Source organism: Balaenoptera musculus, chromosome 11 (genome assembly GCF_009873245.2).
Source record: "Balaenoptera musculus isolate JJ_BM4_2016_0621 chromosome 11, mBalMus1.pri.v3, whole genome shotgun sequence".
NCBI lineage: Eukaryota > Metazoa > Chordata > Mammalia > Artiodactyla > Balaenopteridae > Balaenoptera > Balaenoptera musculus.
The window spans coordinates 56803141-56820078 of record NC_045795.1 but is presented as its reverse complement, the minus strand read 5'-3'; the positions used below and the strand labels follow the sequence as shown (position 1 = coordinate 56820078).

The window sequence follows — 16938 nt, the reverse complement described above, 5'->3', positions numbered from 1 at the left end:
AAGAAACCTATAATCTCAGAATAAAGGACTTCTTCAGAAGAAAGTATAAATGGGCATCTTTGCACTGACACTGACAGAGAAGCCCTGGAGCCTGTATTGACATTCCTGTGCCATTGTCAGCTTCTAGGATTTGGGCCTCTTTAGTACTGCACTTGAGCCCTATCCTTGAAAAGGGCATCAGGAAGGCCCTAGGGGATCTTCTCAGCCTTTGGGAAGTGACGTGCCCTTCTCAATGCATCATGTAAGGAGGTCATGATGTCAGTATGACTTATTACTGGTAATGTTACTTTGATCATTTAGATAAGGTGGCATCTGCCTGGTTTTCCACTGTAAATGACTAGTTTTCCTTTTGTAATCTCTGGTGGAGATATACTTTGAGACTATGCAAATAGTGATTTTTCAGCATATTTCTGGCCACTAATTTTGACATCTTTTGATGAATCTTTCCAACACCACTTAGGTATTTGTTTACTATGGCCTCTGTAACAAACTATCACAAACTTGGTGGCTTAAAAGAACAGAAATGTATGCTCTCAGAGTTCTAAAAGTCAGAAGTTTGAAATCAGTTTCATTAGGCTGAAGTCAGGGTGTTGGCAGGTCTGCACTCCCTCTGAAGACTTTTGGGGAGAATCTTTTGTTTCTTCCAGCTTCTGGTGGCTGTGAGCATTCTCTGCCTCTCTTCACATTGTCTCGTCTGTGTCTAATCTCTGTCTGCCTTTCTCTTACAAGGAAATGTGTGATGGCTTTTAGAGCCTCCCCAGATTATCCAGGATTCTCTCTTTGAGAGCCTTAATCACACCTGCAAAAACTTTACCACATAAGGTAACATTCACAGGTTCCAGGGATTAGGACCTATCTCTTAGGAGGCTGCCATTCAGACCACTGCAACTTATTACTGTGGAATTTTCCAATGGTGATTTTTTTTCTTTTTTAAAAAAATTTATTTATTTTATTTATTTTTATTTTTGGCTGCACTGGGTCTTTGTTCCTGTGCATGGGCTTCTCATTCCAGTGCCTTCTCTTGTTGCAGAGCATGGGCTGTAGGCGTGCAGGCTTCAGTAGTTGTGGCACGCGGGCTCAGTAGTTGTGGCTCATAGGCTCTAGAGCACAGGCTCAGTAGTTGTGGCACACTGGCTTAGTTGCTCCGCGGCATGTGGGATCTCCTTGACCAGGGCTCGAACCCGTGTCCCCTGAATTGGCAGGCAGATTCTTAACCACTGCACCACCAGGGAAGTCCCCCAAATGGTGATTTTTTTTTTTTTCTATTTCCATCATTCCTCCTACATTTATTAATTGGGATTCTACTGCAAGGAAGACCTATCCCTTCTCCTCCACGTGTATCCTTTTGACATGCCCCCGTTATTCTTTGAGGACCGCCTTACTTTTGGGCACAAGATGTTCCAGGCTTGTCCTTTTACTATTCCTGCCTCAGCCCTGGGATCACATTACTGGCCTATTTGTCTAGCACTGCTCATATGGTCCATTCCTGAGAAGCAAGGGGATAGTTCGTGAGGAAAAAGGACTAGCCTCTCTTCTCTGGCCCCAAACTCATTCACCCTTCTCGGCAGTTAACAGGACCCACTGTTCTTAGAAAGTAGTTTACAGAGGTGAAGCAATTTTCTTAAGGCTGCTCAGCAGATGTCACCTGCCACCCTACCTTGGTCTTGGGCTTTCATCACGAGATATGCTTCCTGGCTGGTAACACTTAAACACTTTACATTGTTAGAAATATCACCTACAGTAAAGACTTCATCAATATGATAAGTTTCAAGATTTAAGATCTTTTAACCAGTCTTTCATGTTGTTTAAATTTTTTGTTTTATCTCCCTTATAATAGGCTTTATGAGTATTTCTCAAATTTGAGTGAGCATCAGCACCACCTGGCAGACTTGTTACCGAGAATGCTGGGCCCTACACCCAAAATTTCTGATTCTCGGGCAAGGCCTGCAAATTTGCATCCTTAGGTTTCCAGGGGTGCTGATGCTGCTTGTCCAGGATCCACACTTTGAGAACCACTGGCCTGTTAAAAAAAAAAAAAATTAAACACTCATTTATTCCAACTATATTTATTTTGCTCTTAATATGTTACGTACTGTTCTGGGTACTGAGGATACAGAGGTAAGACAAAGGCCCTGCCCTCAAGATTCCCACCTGTAAATGCTAAGACATACTAAAATTTACAGTCATTAAAGCAGTGGGGTGTTGGTACAAGAATAGATATAGCAATGATACAGATTAGAAAAAACGCTGGCTTGTTACAAGTGAGTATACATTGAAGATAGTACTAGGAATGGCTTCGGGACTAGTTTGTATAATTTAGAGAGCCTATTTCAGGACTCACACTAGCCCACTCACATGAATCACTTTTGAGGATTCTTTACACTAGGTCTGAAAATGGCTGAAAGATAGGTGTGGCACCAAATTCATAACATGGAATCTGAAATGCCTAATTTCTGGCTGGTGAAGAATGGGATCTTGACAAGTCTCCAGTTTCGGCTGACTTGCAGTAATGAGGAAAATTATTAGGTAACATGAAAAACAGTTTAGCTTCCCTGGTCAAAGAAAATGCCAGTTAAATATAACTATTAAACACCATTTTCAAAGCATCAAATTGAATGCATCATGGATGACGTGACGTGGGCTATTGTAGATGGTATGAATAAAATGGTAAAAACCACCTAGAAAGCAATTTGAAAGAAAGCACGAAAAGCTTTAGAAATATACAAATACTTTGATCTAGTAATTCCGCTTCCAGCAACTCATTCTAAGGAAATCATCAGAAATACACTTGGAGGTTTCTGTGCACACACATTCTACCACTGTATCATTAGGCTGCATGTAACAGAAACCTGACAGAGGATTAACTAAGAGGGTGTTTATCCTCATGCATCAGGAAGTCTAAGGCTAGTACAGCAGCTCCTCCAGGCATGCCATCACGATCCAAGCTCCTCGAGTCTTTCCACTGTACCACCCAGAACAAGTGGCTGTCTTCTTCATGCCCCAAAATGGCTCTGGTACTTCTTGGTTTCATGTTTGTGCTCCAGGCAGGATGGAGACAGGACAACGGTTCATGCTTGCCAAATCTGTCCTTTTGTATCAAAAAACCTAGTAAGCAGACTTCCACTTGTATCTTTTTTTTTTAACCATGTAATCAATAATAGTCACCATGTGATTCAGTAGATCCTAACTTGTATCATGGTCACCTGTATTAGATCCTTACTTGTTCAAGATCCACTTGTATCTCTTAACTTACCAGAGCTGTCACACGGCTACCCTTAGCAGGAGCTGGGGAAGTATTGGTAACTAGGCACGTGATCATCTCCCTCATCCAAAGTGAGGTTCTGCTGAAGAAGATAAAACACAGGATCTGTTTAATTACAAAATCCTCTGTAGCTATTAATGTCAGGATTTTGAATTTTACTGACCTAGAAAAATGCTCATGATACAATGTCAAGTGAGAAGCAGGACTGAGAACATACAGAATACAATCACAATTTTGTTTAGAAAAATATAATTTACATACACACACATCCCACACACAGGAAATAACAAAATGTTAGTGGTAGTTAATGTCTAGAGAGTTAGCAGTTCAGGTCAAAAGGGTATCGATGGATAGATATGTTTTATCTTACTGAATGTTTTCTGTATTTTCTAAATTTTCTCCAGTGAACGTGTATTATCTTTTTTTTTTCTTTTAATGTTTTATTTTTATTTTTTGGCCACACCGTGCAGCATATGGAATCTTAGTTCCCCAACCAGGGATCGAACCTATGCCCCCTGCAGGGGAAGCATGAGGTCTTAACCACTGGACAACCAGGGAAGTCCCTGAACTTGTATTATAATAGGAAAAAAAGATGTTATTTAAAAAAATACCCCGTATGTTCTTAAAGAAGACTAAGTCCAAAATATTTATTTATACTTATTCATTTTCATCTTCATTGTCAAAAGAAAGGAGGCTACTATTTTTGATTTGCTTTTGTGAGTTCTTTTTAACTGAATCCTGCTTATTTATTTCATCTTCTTCATTTGTCTTCTTCTTTTTTGAGCTTGCTGTTAAACCGGAATATTTTTCACCTGAGGAACGCTTGACTGGTTTTCGATACATAATTCTTCCATCAGCTGAAGCTGGTTCTTCATCTGTAGCAAAAAACAAAGTTAAAAAACTTTCTTTCTCTCGTTATTTTGACTTTATCGGAGAGTCAAACGGCAAGAAAATCTCATACGGTATTTATGGATGTCCTTGAGTCAATTCAGTCTGGTCTTCTTCACTGCCTCTAGCTGTATAGCCACAAGACATGCAGTCACTTAATAAAAACTCATGTACCGAACGAAGTATTGTGTAATATTGCCAGTCCCCAATTCATTACAATCAGGCTATATTTTTAAGTATTTCGAAAAGCGATTGTTTGGAACTCCAGCATTTCCTCCTAAAGCAATGTAATAAATACTTACAAATAATGAAAAAAATACTATATAGCATACCACACTTCAGGCACTAATTAAATACACCTCTGTTGACTAGTTTGTAAACCTAACTAGATATTTTTTTAAAAAACAGGATGTTTTTACTTAAATTTGCACTTAATCCTTATAACAGCCCAATAAAGTGGGCACAACTGTTGTCCCCATTTTACTGATGAGGTAACTGAGACTGAGAGGTGAAATAACTTGTTCAAGGTCACACATCTGGTAAGTGTTAAAGCCAAAGTCTGAACCTAGGACTGTCTCCTTCAAACATACCATACCACTGTATAAAATGACTTCATACCTAACTCATTAAGTTGGTAGAAAAACCAGCTTACTTTCAGACATACCTGCTTTGGCAGCCTTTATTTCTGTTTTAATTTTCATGACTTCTTCAACTGATAGGTCTCCCTTTTTTAAAACCACCACTTGGGGCTGTTCATCTTCTTTGTCACTGTGATCACCATCTTCACCTGGGAGCTGAAGCTGGATTCTCTAGGAAAAAACACATAACATTTAAGTTGCTGACCTTGAACTAAATACAACCACTGTCTCTGTGAGAAACTGTAATTACTAGAGTGAGAAGGGTAACTTTATTGACTAAATGTGTTTGGCAATGAATTTTCAAGTAACTCTTAAGAATCTGACCTCACCAGAGTAGGGAAGAGGTCCACCTGCCAGTTATCCTGGGGTGCCTGTTCAAGGGAACTGGTTTCCATTTCAGCAGGACCCCAGCTTGCAGTTCCTGATGTTAGGGGCCCTCTGCTTCATGTTCTGCCAGCATTCAGCCTACTCAGGGTAGTGCTGACTACAGCAGTTCTCTCTGCTCTTCATCAACCCCTTTCACTTACGTCTCTTCTCAAAGTGTGACAAAAAATAAACACCAGCAAAGTACAGAAAACGGCAAGTAAAAGGTCCTCCTTCACCTACTGCTCATCTTTACTCCCTTCCAGTAGCTTGTTTGGTGGGTGTCTTAAGTGTTATTCTAAGTGTATAAAAATATGGAGGTATAGAAGACATTTTGTATACAAACAAGACACAGAACATACTACTATATGACTCGCTTTCTTTTTTCTTTTTAAATTATGAAATTTACCAAACATAGAAAAGTACAGAAAATAACAGAAACCATGCAATGACTCTACAGGTGCAACAAATGGCAATATTTGGCCAGTTGACTGAGATTTTTTAAAAATGTCAGACATCATATAAGCCCCACTCGCCCAACTTTTTTACTCAAAAAAATCCTTGCACAATGCCTTGAGATACATATGGCATCATCTATTTTTAAAAATCACTGCCCAGTATTTAATTATACATATGGTTATCTCATGGTTTATTTGACCAATTCTTTGTAAGTAAAAATTTTGGTTGTTTCTAGTTTTTTTCTACTATAATAAAATTTTTGCACATGTTTTTGTTCACTTTTGCAAACTTATACATAGATAAATTCCTCGAATGGAAATGCTAGGTTGAAAGGCATGCACACCCACCACACATTATTCAAATAGCTTGTTAGTCCACCTCTCACAGAGCCTTCCTTGTCTCCCAAACAGGGCAGCAAAGCCCTGCAGGATTTGGCCTCAGTCAATAACCACAGCTATAATCTTAAACTGTAAACTATAATTATATAGTGACTTCCCATGAAACTCTTTTCTTTTTGTTAACAGATTCCTAGAATGATTATACTGCCAAAATGATTAAGAATGAAGTTGGTTTCGCAAACACAGGAACCTGGGACATCTGTCTACTGAAAAGTCTGTTGATCAAATGTGTTAGCCCGAATGACTGATATTAATTGGAAAGCTTCCCCCCCCCCCACCCCGAGTTCTCCTAAGATAGCATTCTAAGCTGCAATCTTCAAGGTGTTAACTAGGTACACACATGATCATCACTAGGACCTGAAGCAAACTATAAAATTAGGTCCATATTCTCCTCATTGCTGAAACCATGTCCCTTTTCTCAAACCTCATCCTCTTTGCCATCGTCACTGTTTTTGGTCCTGGGGACCAGTCACTCCCTGATCATGTTATCTCTATCCAAACATGCTCCTTGTTGCCTACTGAATAGTCCATATGGCCTCACCTCTATCAGTCCCTCAATCACTTCTAAACACAGTCAGTCCGTGACTCACTATCTCTACACCTTTACCCACGCTGTTCCTTCCATCTCTACCTGCTGACTTACCCATGCTCAAGATTCAATCTAAATGTCCCCTCCTCCATGAAGCCTTGCCTGACGATAACCACAGTCATCTAACCAATGTAACTTGTCACCCACTACTTGGTGCCACAGGCACTGTACTAGGAAAATACAGAGGGATTAAGATACTTAGAGTGTTCGACTTAGTGGTGGAGATACCCAAGAGAGCAAGTAGTTGCCATGCAGAATGACGAGTATTGCAGATAAGATGCGGATAGAGTGAAGAGAAGAACAGAGGAGGAGTTACTGTCTGGGGGAGGCTCAAAGGGCTTCACTGAGGTGGTGACCTGTGAAGGCTGAGATGAGGCAGGCAGGAAGGTGTTAAAGAACAGGGCATTTTGGAGATCCATCTCTTTGTCCTTTCAGAGCCTGGCCCAGTGCCTGGGTTTAGCACATACTCACTGGATTAACTGCACTTAAGTCAATTTTGTGTCCTACTAAGTGACTTGAGGGGTGGGTCTTTGTGCAAGTGCTAGACACAAAGTGCTAAATAAATTCTCTATTTCTCCACACATGCCCTAAGCATAATAGTCTCTTTCTATTAAAAAAGGTAGGGCAGATTTTGATGTGAATCAGTTCGGGTAGGAGCCTGGGGGGGCTTAGAAGTTGCCTCCCACCGATACCCGTTTCTAAACTATCCAGGTGTGGCTCCTTCCTGAAGCTCCTCTTCTTCTATTGAGATCCAAGATATTCAAGATTTTTGCTTTCCGTTTTTTTTTTTTTTTTTTTTTTGGTGACAACAAGCACAGAAGTAGATCTAGGGCATTCCTTAAGGATGTTCCAGACTCAAGGCTTAGGATATCAGGTCATTTGATCGAGTGGCCTCAGTTTCTTTACCTGGAAAATGGGACGACGCTACCACCCACACTGCTAACTACAGGTTATGGGATAAGCAAGTGAAAACGAAGAGAGAGGAAAATGATCTTTCTTAACCGTCTACCAAGGACGAGGCGCTTTACCTGCGTGAAGTCATTTTCAAGAACACAGCAGCACTGTGAAAACGACAAATAGCTTCCTGGGCGAAAGAGGCAGTAGTTGTTTGAAGATGACCAGCCTGGGGTCCGAGGACACTCGGACTAGGGGCCGGGCGCGGGTGCGAGGAGGGACCCATCAGTATCTGGCCTCCAAGTCAAGCCAGAAGCTGGAAGTGGCGGAGCGGGCCGCATTTCTGCGGTAACGGGACTGGCCCGGGCTCACCTTGGTTTCTACCGTGGGCCCTTCCTCGTAGCCGATCCGTTCCTTGAAGCGGGCCAGGAACGCCGGCTCGGCTGGCCGCACGTACGACACCTGGTTCCGCTTGCTCATAGCCGCGATAGGGAAAAACAGGATCCCCCCAGCCGCCTGCAGACTGTACAGAGGCGAAGGCGCCTACTCGTGACGTCACGTCGGCCCCGCCCCTGACTCAAGGCCTGGCAACATGGCAGCCTCCATGCTGGCGTCAACGTCCGACCTGAGCGCCAAATTTAAATTCGCGGCCATCTTGAGTGGGCGGAATCTCCGCGAGCGGCTGGGCTGGAAGTGAGGGCAGTCGCTCCGTCGGTCTCGGGATCGAGGGGTGAGGGCACCATGCCGTCCGGTTGCAAAAGTAAGTGAGAAGCCCAGGCTTCGTGAACCAGAACCCCGTCTCCGCCCCCAAATACGAGCTTTCCTGCTGGGCGGGAAGGGCAGGAGCGGACTGAGCGGCGGGGGATGTTTGGAATCTCCCTCTGTCTCTCCAAGATAATACACTAATGGAACAGCTCTCTTCCCTTCCGTCTATGTGTTGGGCGCACGCTACGAGCCTGGCGCAATTTTCAGCTCTGGGGCTGAGCAGAGAACCGGAACCGAGCCCTCATCCAGGCGCTTGGCGCCTAAGCGACCTGCTGGTTCTTCCCTCCTGTTCTCGGTCCTGCGGTTTCGTCGCTGGCCTCTTCCCGAGTCCGGACCCGGGCTGCCTCTCTAGGTATCTTCGCCTGAGGGTCAGCCCCAGCTCTCACTACCTTCTGTGTATTTCCACAATACTGACTTTCCTGAAGGGAAGAACTTATTCTTGTTCCAAGCATGTCTTTCTCTTTTGGAGGGTCCGCTGTGGACTCTCCTTAGGTAAGGGACTTTTAAAGCACAGAATTCAGTAGTGTCTTTATATTCTCACAGTCCCTTTTTTCTTCTCAAGGAGACCCCTTCAGTTTCTTCCTTTTTCTCATGGAAGGGAGCCTGTCATTTTTGCTTTTGATAAACCGTTCAGTTTTACTAATTTCTTGGTCCTTTGCTGTTCCTGTATACCTGCCTCTTACATTGCCTAACCCTTTAAGGAGTCTTGGTTTTTTAAAGCTGATTTTGAGCTGATTAGATGGATCTTTGTGAATGGTATGAATGGTAACGAGGCGATGGCTATGTTAGAAGATTGAAGAAATGGTGAATTTTTGGTGTTTGAACCTTTCAATAACGTTAATGCTTTTAGCTGTCAATTGCAATTCTTTTCTGATATGTTTGTTTACTTACTTACCATTTAGGTCCATCATACCATTAACACCTCATTATGCTCTCTTTTTCCATCTAAAATGTTCCTTTTCCTCCCCCATTTTCAGTATTCAGGGAATATTAGCGCACAAATTGGTACGTTATTGGAGCAAAATGTTGATCGCTCTTTCTGCACAATCACAGTGTTCAGTAAATCTGGACTCAAGTAAAAGAATTGGTGTTTGTGATATTAGAGCATCTGTTTATTTAATGGAAAGTGACATATGTATGTGACTGTGTTAAAAGACTCTGTCCTGTCTGTACACATCAAGAAGTGATGGGAGGGCTTCCCTGGTGGCGCAGTGGTTAAGAATCCGCCTGCCAGTGCAGGGGACACGGGTTTGATCCCTGGTCCAGAAAGATCCCACATGCTGCAGAGCAACTAAGCCCGTGCGCCACAATTACTGAGCCTGCTCTCTGGAGCCCGCGAACCACAACTACTGAGCCCATGTGCCACAACTACTGAAGCCCGCACGCCTAGAGCCCATGCTCCACAACAAGAGAAGCCACCGCAATGAGAAGCCCGCACACTGGAACGAAGACCCAACCCAGCCAAAAATTAATTAATTAATTATTTTAAAAAGTGATGGGAGCAAGGGTATTCACAGCTCCCCTTTATGATGGTGGTGATTTCCATGGGGAACTCTCCTGCTCCTTTAAGTTTGTTAGCAAAGTTGAGGTTGATGACATCCCAGGTAAGTGCATTCCCAGCAGTCTAGAGACAGGGAACATGAAGTGGGAACACAGGGAAGGAGAGAGCCCATGCAGTGCTCCCTGCAGCTCTTACTTTTGTGCTCATGAAGGTTATTTCTTGTGACAACACTGGCACCATGGGTTGCTGACTGAAATCAGAGAAATGAGAATGTGAAATAACCCTCATGAAATTGACTGAGTTTAAGAGTCCCTTTCTGAACTTAATCATATTTGGTTAGATGATCCATAGCTATCTGGACTGCAGAGTAAGCATCTAAGGTTTGTTTGTTTGTTTGTTTTTATTGAAGTATAGTTGACTTACGATGTTTCAGGTGTACAGCAAAGTGATTCAGTTACATATATATTTTTTTTATTTATTTTATTTTCTGATTGTGTCATCTGCCTGCTCTAAATTCTTCTTTTTTTTTTGTTTTAACTTTTAATTTTATATTGGAGTATAGCCAATTAACAATGTTGTGATAGTTTCAGGTGCAGGGCAAAGCGACTCAGCCATACATACATGTTTCCATTCTCCCCCAAACTCCCCTCCCATCCAGGCTGCCACATAACATTGAACAGAGTTCCCTGTGCTATACAGTAGGTCCTTGTTGGTTATCCATTTTAAATATAGTAGTGTGTACATGGCAATCCCAAACTCCCTAACTATCCCTTTGCCCCACCCTTCCCTCCTGGTAACCATAAACTCGTTCTCTAAGTTTGTGAGTCTGTTTCTGTTTTGTAAATGAGTTCATTTGTATCATTTCTTTTTAGATTCTGCATATAAGTGATATCATTCTCCTTCTCTGTCTGACTTAACTTCACTCAGTATGACAATCTCTAGGTCCATCCATGTTGCTGCAAATGGCATTATTTCATTCTTTTTAATGGCTAATATTCCATTGTATATATGTACCACATCTTCTTTATCCATCTAGTTGCTTCCATGTCTTTGCTATTGTAAACAGTACTGCAATGAACACTGGGGTGCATGTATCCTTTCAGACCATGTTTTTTTCTGGATATGTGCCCAGGAGTGGGATTGCAGGGTCATATGGTAGCTCTTATTGTTGAATTGTCTATTTCTCCCTTCATTTCTTGTCATGTATTTTGGTGCTTTGTTACTAGGTGAATATATGTTTGTTATTTTTTTTTAAGTAATTTTATTTTTGGCTGCGTTGGGTCTTCGTTGCTGCATGCGGGCTTCCTCTAGTTGAGGCGAGCGGGGCCTACTCTTCATTGCGGTGTGCGGGCTTCTCATTGCAGTGGCTTCTCTTGTTGTGGACAATGGGCTCTAAGTGCGTGGGCTTCAGTAGTTGTGGCTCGCAGGCTCTAGAGTGCAGGCTCAGTAGTTGTGGCGCACGGGCTTAGTTACTCTGCAGCATGTGGGATCTTCCTGGACCAGGGCTCGAACCCGTGTCCCCTGCGTTGGCAGGTGGATTCTTAACACTGCACCACCAGGGAAGTCCCTGAGTATATGTTTATATCTGTGTTATCTTCCTGGTAGTTTGACCCTTTTATCATTATAAAAAATGTTCTTCTTTATCTCTAGTAACTTTGTTTTAAAGTCTGTCTGAAACCTGTATAGCCACTCCTGCTTTCTTGTGATTGCTGTTTGCATGAGATAATCTTTTTTCATCCTTTTACTTTCTATATGTTTATATCTTTGAATCTAAAGTGTGTTTCCTTTAGATAGTATATAGTTGGAGCATGGTTTTTCATCTTAGTCTGACAGTCTCTGCCTTTTGATTGGGTTGTTTAATCCATTCACATGTTGTTATTGATTTGGTTGTATTCACATCTGGCATTTTACTTTTCATTTTCTATGTGTCACATGTCTTTTATGTTTCTCTGTTCCCCCTTTACTGCTTTTTTAAAAAAATTTTTATTGGATTATAGTTGATTTACAATGTTGTGTTAGTTTCAGGTGTACAGCAAAATGAATCAGTTATGCATATATATAATACATATATCCACTCTTTTTACAATTCTTTTCCCATGTAAGCCATTACAGAGTATTGAGTAGAGTTCCCTGTGCTACATAGTAGGTCCTTATTAGTTATTTATTTTATATATAGTAGTGTATATATGTCAATCCTAATCTCCCAATTTATCCCTCCCTACCTGTTACGTGCTGGTAACCATAAATAATTTGTTTTCTACATCTGTGACTCTATTTCCATTTTGTTACTGCCTTTTTTTTTTTGGAGGGGGGCCACGCCACATGCAGGATCTTAGTTCCCTGACCAGCGATCGAACTCATGCTCCCAGCAGTGGAAGTGTGGAGTCCTAACCACTGGACCACCAGGGAACTCCCTGCTTTCTTTTTTTGAAGTTTTTTTCTTTAATGATTGCTCTAGGGTTTAACATATACATCTTAACAGTGTCAGCTTTTATTTTTGGCTGTGTTGGGTCTTCGTTGCTGTGCGCTGGATTTCTCTAGTTGCAGCGAGCAGGGGCTATGTAGCTTTCTTCCCTTTCACCCCCTTCATTGGTATTGTTGTTAAACAAGTTACATCTATTGTTAAAAACCCAACAATACATTACATTACCATCTTTAGTCATTTCCTTAGGCTATTACAGCTTTGTTCCTACCCACCTTCTTTGTGCTATTATTGGCAAATATATATATGTTTCTATATGTTGTAGGCCCAACAATACATTATATACATATTATTTTATACAATTGTTTTTTAAATCAAGTAAGGGGAGGAGAAAATAGGCATTTCTATTGTTTCTTATAATTACATGATCACTGTTACCTGGTGCTCTTTGATTTTGTTCATGTAGATTTGAATTTTACTGTCTGTGGTCAGTACTTTCAGGCTGAAGAACTTCCTTTACTATTTCTTTTAAGGTGGGCCTTCTAGCAACAAACTCTCTCTCTAATTCCTCTGGCCTCTGTTGTTTCTGCTGAGAGTCAGCTGTTAATCTGATTGGGGTTCTCTCATAAGTGATGACTCTCAGCATTTTTACTGTGATGTATCTGTGGATCTGTTTGTGTTTATCCTTTTTGGAATTTGTTGAACTTCCTGGATGTGTAGATTGCTTTGTAATGAATTTGGGAAGTTTTTGGCCATTATTTCTTTGAATTTTTTCTGTTCTTTCTTTTTCTTTCTCTTCTGTTCTTTCTCCTGATACTCCGCATTTATGTATGTTGGTATGCTTAATGACGCCCCACATTTCTCTGAGGCTCACTTCACTTTTCTTCATCCTTTTTTCTCTCTGTTCTTTGACTTTTATAATCTCTATTGATCTATCTTAGAGCTTGCTTGTTCTTTTTTCTGCCAGTTCAAATCTACTTTGAGCCATTCAAGCGAATTTTTATTTCACTTGATACACTTTTCAACTCCAGAGTTTCCATTTGTTTCTTTTTTTATAATTTTTCTTTATTGATATTCTCTATTTGATGTGGACATTGTCCTCATACCTTCCTTTAATTCTTAATTTTGATTTCCTTTAGTTCTGTACATGTTTATAATGGCTACTTTGAAGTCTTTTCGTGACAAACCCAGCATGTAGGCACTCTCACAGGCAGTTTCTGATGCCTGCTTTTTTTCAGGTTTATGGGTCATACTTTCTTGTTTCTTTGAATTCCTTGTAATTTTTTTGTTAGAAACTTGACATCTTAGATAATATGTTGTAGCAACTCTGGGTACTGGTCTCCCCATCCTCTAGGATTTATTACTTACAGCAAGAGGAGAATACCAGGATCTTTCCCAAAGCAGTCTCTCCCTGAACAGCAAAATTGGGGAAGTTTTAAGCTAAGCGTACATACATATTCATGAAGGGACTTGATTGAACTGAGGAAATTTAGCATAGAGTTGGGGCAAAGGTCGACAGAGTCCAAGCCTTAGTCGATTGAAGTCTGGAGGGTCACCATCGTAATTCCATCCTCCACCTGACTATGGGCCTTAGTTCCTGCAGAACTCAAAGGTATATTATTATGTATATCCCTTGAGGAACCTGGACGCTGCCCCAAGGCTGCACCGTGGTTTCTCGACTGCTCCTCCTTGTTTCTGCATTTCCTCCCTTAAGGTCATTAATTACAGAGACATGTTTGAGGGCAAGCATTGTGCCAGGCTTAGACCACAAAATGGCTTACACCAAAATGGGTTCTCTTATGTCAAGAAAGCCATTCCTGGTTCTCTTTCTCCGGGGACCCCCTAACCTATCGGCTTACAGTTAGAAGGGAGAGGAAGATCTAGGCTTGTCCCCTGTCACGCCCAGGCCAGGGAGCCGGGAGCCTGAGGAGTGTCAGCAACTGAAGAATAGGCTAGAAGAATGGGGTTTTCATGTTGTACTTTTAAAAACCTTTAATGACTTCTTATCTTTTTTTCTAGCTGAGTTACGCAGTGTGACAAATTGTCAGTCTAACCAACCAAGGTAAGGAAAAAATCTTGTTGATGAGACCAAAAGAATTAGGGATGTAGTATTCCTAAAACGACCATTTAGCATAGTAAGTAAGGGTTCCTTGTTTCAGCATTAAGCTTTGTCCTCCGCTACCTGGAAATATGGAAAAAGCACATCTCCTCCCCAGCCCCTGTCCCCTCACCTTCCAGGCTAAAAGATGGAATCAGTAACATAATTCTCCCTTGGGATGACTTATTTTATTATTGCTATTAAAGGGAAGTCAGAGACAAGCAGAGCTTAGAGCTGCCTTTCAGTTGATTTCAAGTAAAGGCTTTTGAAGTTGGCTGATGTGAAGCAAATCAGTAAAGGGTGTGGGTTATGTGAGACTCTTGAAAAAAGGTAAACGTAAATGGGTAGATCTTGGACTTTGTTGGGGAAACTCAGAATAGAAACACTAGAGGCAATATGAGGCTTACATCCTTTGTCTCCAGTAAACTTAGCTGCTATATTTTTTTGTCTTTAGTAATGAAGGCGATGCTATCAAAGTTTTTGTGCGAATTCGCCCACCTACAGAGGGTTCTGGATCAGCTGATGGAGAGCAAAACTTATGCCTATCTGTGCTGTCCTCTACGACTGTCCGGCTGCACTCCAACCCTGAGCCCAAAACCTTCATATTTGATCATGTGGCAGAAATGGACACCACTCAGGTAATGATGATTTGGGGAACTCAACTTTTCATTTGGAACATATAAGATTCTGTTATTTGGGAGGATTTCACTTCTGGTCTCTTTAGTTTGACAGATCTCAGATAAGGAAGCTCAAACATTCCATAAATATTTTAAATTTAATATTATTAAATATTTTTCTTCCTTCATCAGACTTTGTACTAGACTGACAAGCCTGCTTTATTTTCCCTCTCCAACCTGTGATGGAGGTTGGTGAAGGTGTACTTTTCAGAGCCACTTGGATGATTGATAAGTAAAGTTGAACTGCCTAGTTTAAGAAGAGTGTCTTAGTTCTGGCTGCCATTACACAAATATCATAGACTGGGTGGTTTAAACAACAAACATTTATTTCTCACAGTTCTGGAGGTTGGGAATCCAAGATCAAGTGCAAGAAATCCAGTGTCTGGTGAGGACTCACTTCCTGGCTTGTAGACAGCTGCCTTCCACTGTGTCCTCACATGGTGGAGAGAGAGAATTCTCTGTGTCTCTTCTTATAAGGGCACTACAGGCATACCTCACTTTATTGCACTTTGCAGATACTGTGTTTATTTACAATTGAAGTTTTGTGGCAGCTCTGCATTGAACAACTCCATTAACATCATTTTTCCAACAGCACTGCTCACTTCATGTCTCTGTGTCACATTTTGGTCAATATTTCTTGAAATATTTTGTTCTTTTTTGTTATTATTATATTATGGTGATCTGTGATCAGTAATCTTTGATGTTACTATTGTAATTGTTTTGGCATTTTTTAGCAATAAAGTATTTTTAAATTAAGACATGTACATTGTTTTCTTAGAAATAATGCTATTGCACACTTAATAGACTACAACAGTATAGTACAAATATAACTTTTATATGCACTGAGAAACCAAAAAATTCATGTGACTTGCTTTATTGCTATATTCACTTTATTGAGCTCATCTGGAAACGAACCCACAATATCTCTGAGGTGTGCCTGTACTGCTATGCTGAGGGCTCCACTCTCACGACTAATTACCTCCCAAAGGCCCCATCTCCAAATACCGTCATGTTGGGGATTAGTGTTTCAACATATGAATTTTGGGGAGACATTCAATCCATAGCAGAGAGTGATTGATTTAAGATTACTATGGTGTTGGGACTCCCCTGGCGGTCCAGTGGTTAAGACTCCGCGCTTCCAATGCAGGGGGCACGGGTTTGATCCCTGGTTGGGGAACTAAGATTCCACATGCCACAAGGCGTGGCCAAAAAAAAAAAAGATTGCTATGGTGTCAATAACTTTTTCTAATTAAGGACAATTTAGTTAAAATCTAGTCAGCACTATTCAATAGAACTTTCTGCAGTGATGGAAATGTTCTGTAAATGTGCTGTCCATTACATTAGCCTCTAGATACACATGGCTATTTAAGTTTAAATTAATTAAGATTAATTAAAATTTCAAATTCACCTTTTCAGATTATTAATTTCTCAGATGCCCTAGCCACATGTGGCTGTTGAGCATTTGAAATATGACTAGTGCATCTGAGGACCTGACTTTTAATTTTTATTTAATTTTAATTAATTTAAGTAATAGCCACATATGGCTAATGGCTATTGCATTGGACATCACACATCTTGATTATTCCCTCATACACATGGATGTTTTTGGTGAGACATGTAGATCTTTAGATCTTTTTTCATCTAGGGCATGGCTGGACAATGGAAATAGAAAGTGAGCCATATATATAATTTAAAATTTTCTAGTAGCCACATTTTTGGTCACGCCGTGCAGCTTGCAGGATCTTAGTTCCCCAACCAGGGATTGACTCCGGGCCCTCAGCAGTGAGAGTGCAGAATCCTAACCACTGGATCACTAGGGATTTCCCTAGTAGCCACATTTTTTTTTTTTAATTTATTTATTTATGGCTGTGTTGGGTCTTCATTTCTGTGCGAGGGCTTTCTCTAGTTGTGGCAAGTGGGGGCCACTCTTCATCGCGGTGCGCAGGCCTTTCACTGTCGTGGCCTCTCTTATTGCGGAGCACAG

At 41.1% G+C, this 16938-nt stretch overlaps 3 protein-coding genes across 3 annotated transcripts in view; 2 read left to right on the top strand and 1 right to left on the bottom strand.

Annotated features, from left to right (window-relative positions):
- Window positions 1-4135, top strand: part of ZNF502 (zinc finger protein 502) — a 35758-nt gene extending 31623 nt beyond the window's left edge. The window contains exon 3 of the transcript XR_005022008.1: window positions 4047-4135. The gene's annotated coding sequence lies outside the window, so the exon portion shown is untranslated. The remainder of the gene's footprint in view (window positions 1-4046) is intronic.
- Window positions 3895-8027, bottom strand: KIAA1143 (KIAA1143 ortholog). The gene is made up of 3 exons (XM_036870743.1): window positions 7864-8027; window positions 4815-4959; window positions 3895-4137 (listed from the first exon to the last, which is right to left on the bottom strand). Exons 1-3 carry the CDS (start codon window positions 7969-7971, stop codon window positions 3920-3922), a joined length of 471 nt encoding a protein of 156 aa, XP_036726638.1. The 5' UTR covers window positions 7972-8027; the 3' UTR covers window positions 3895-3919.
- Window positions 8028-8151: 124 nt separating this feature from the next.
- The window catches only part of KIF15 (kinesin family member 15), a 77347-nt gene continuing 68560 nt past the window's right edge, over window positions 8152-16938 (top strand). Inside the window, exons 1-3 of the mRNA XM_036870728.1 lie at window positions 8152-8251; window positions 14199-14241; window positions 14732-14915. Of these exons, the coding sequence (XP_036726623.1) occupies window positions 8233-8251; window positions 14199-14241; window positions 14732-14915 (246 nt within the window). The 5' untranslated portion in view covers window positions 8152-8232. The remainder of the gene's footprint in view (window positions 8252-14198; window positions 14242-14731; window positions 14916-16938) is intronic.

Coding starts and splice junctions, on each gene's coding strand:
- KIAA1143 (XM_036870743.1), bottom strand. CDS start 7,971: ATGAGCAAGCGGAACCAGGTGTCGTACGTGCGGCCAGCCGAGCCGGCG. Junction 4,960..7,863: donor GGCCCACGGTAGAAACCAAG/GTGAGCCCGGGC, acceptor GTTTTTTCCTAG/AGAATCCAGCTTCAGCTCCC. Junction 4,138..4,814: donor AATAAAGGCTGCCAAAGCAG/GTATGTCTGAAA, acceptor TTTTTGCTACAG/ATGAAGAACCAGCTTCAGCT.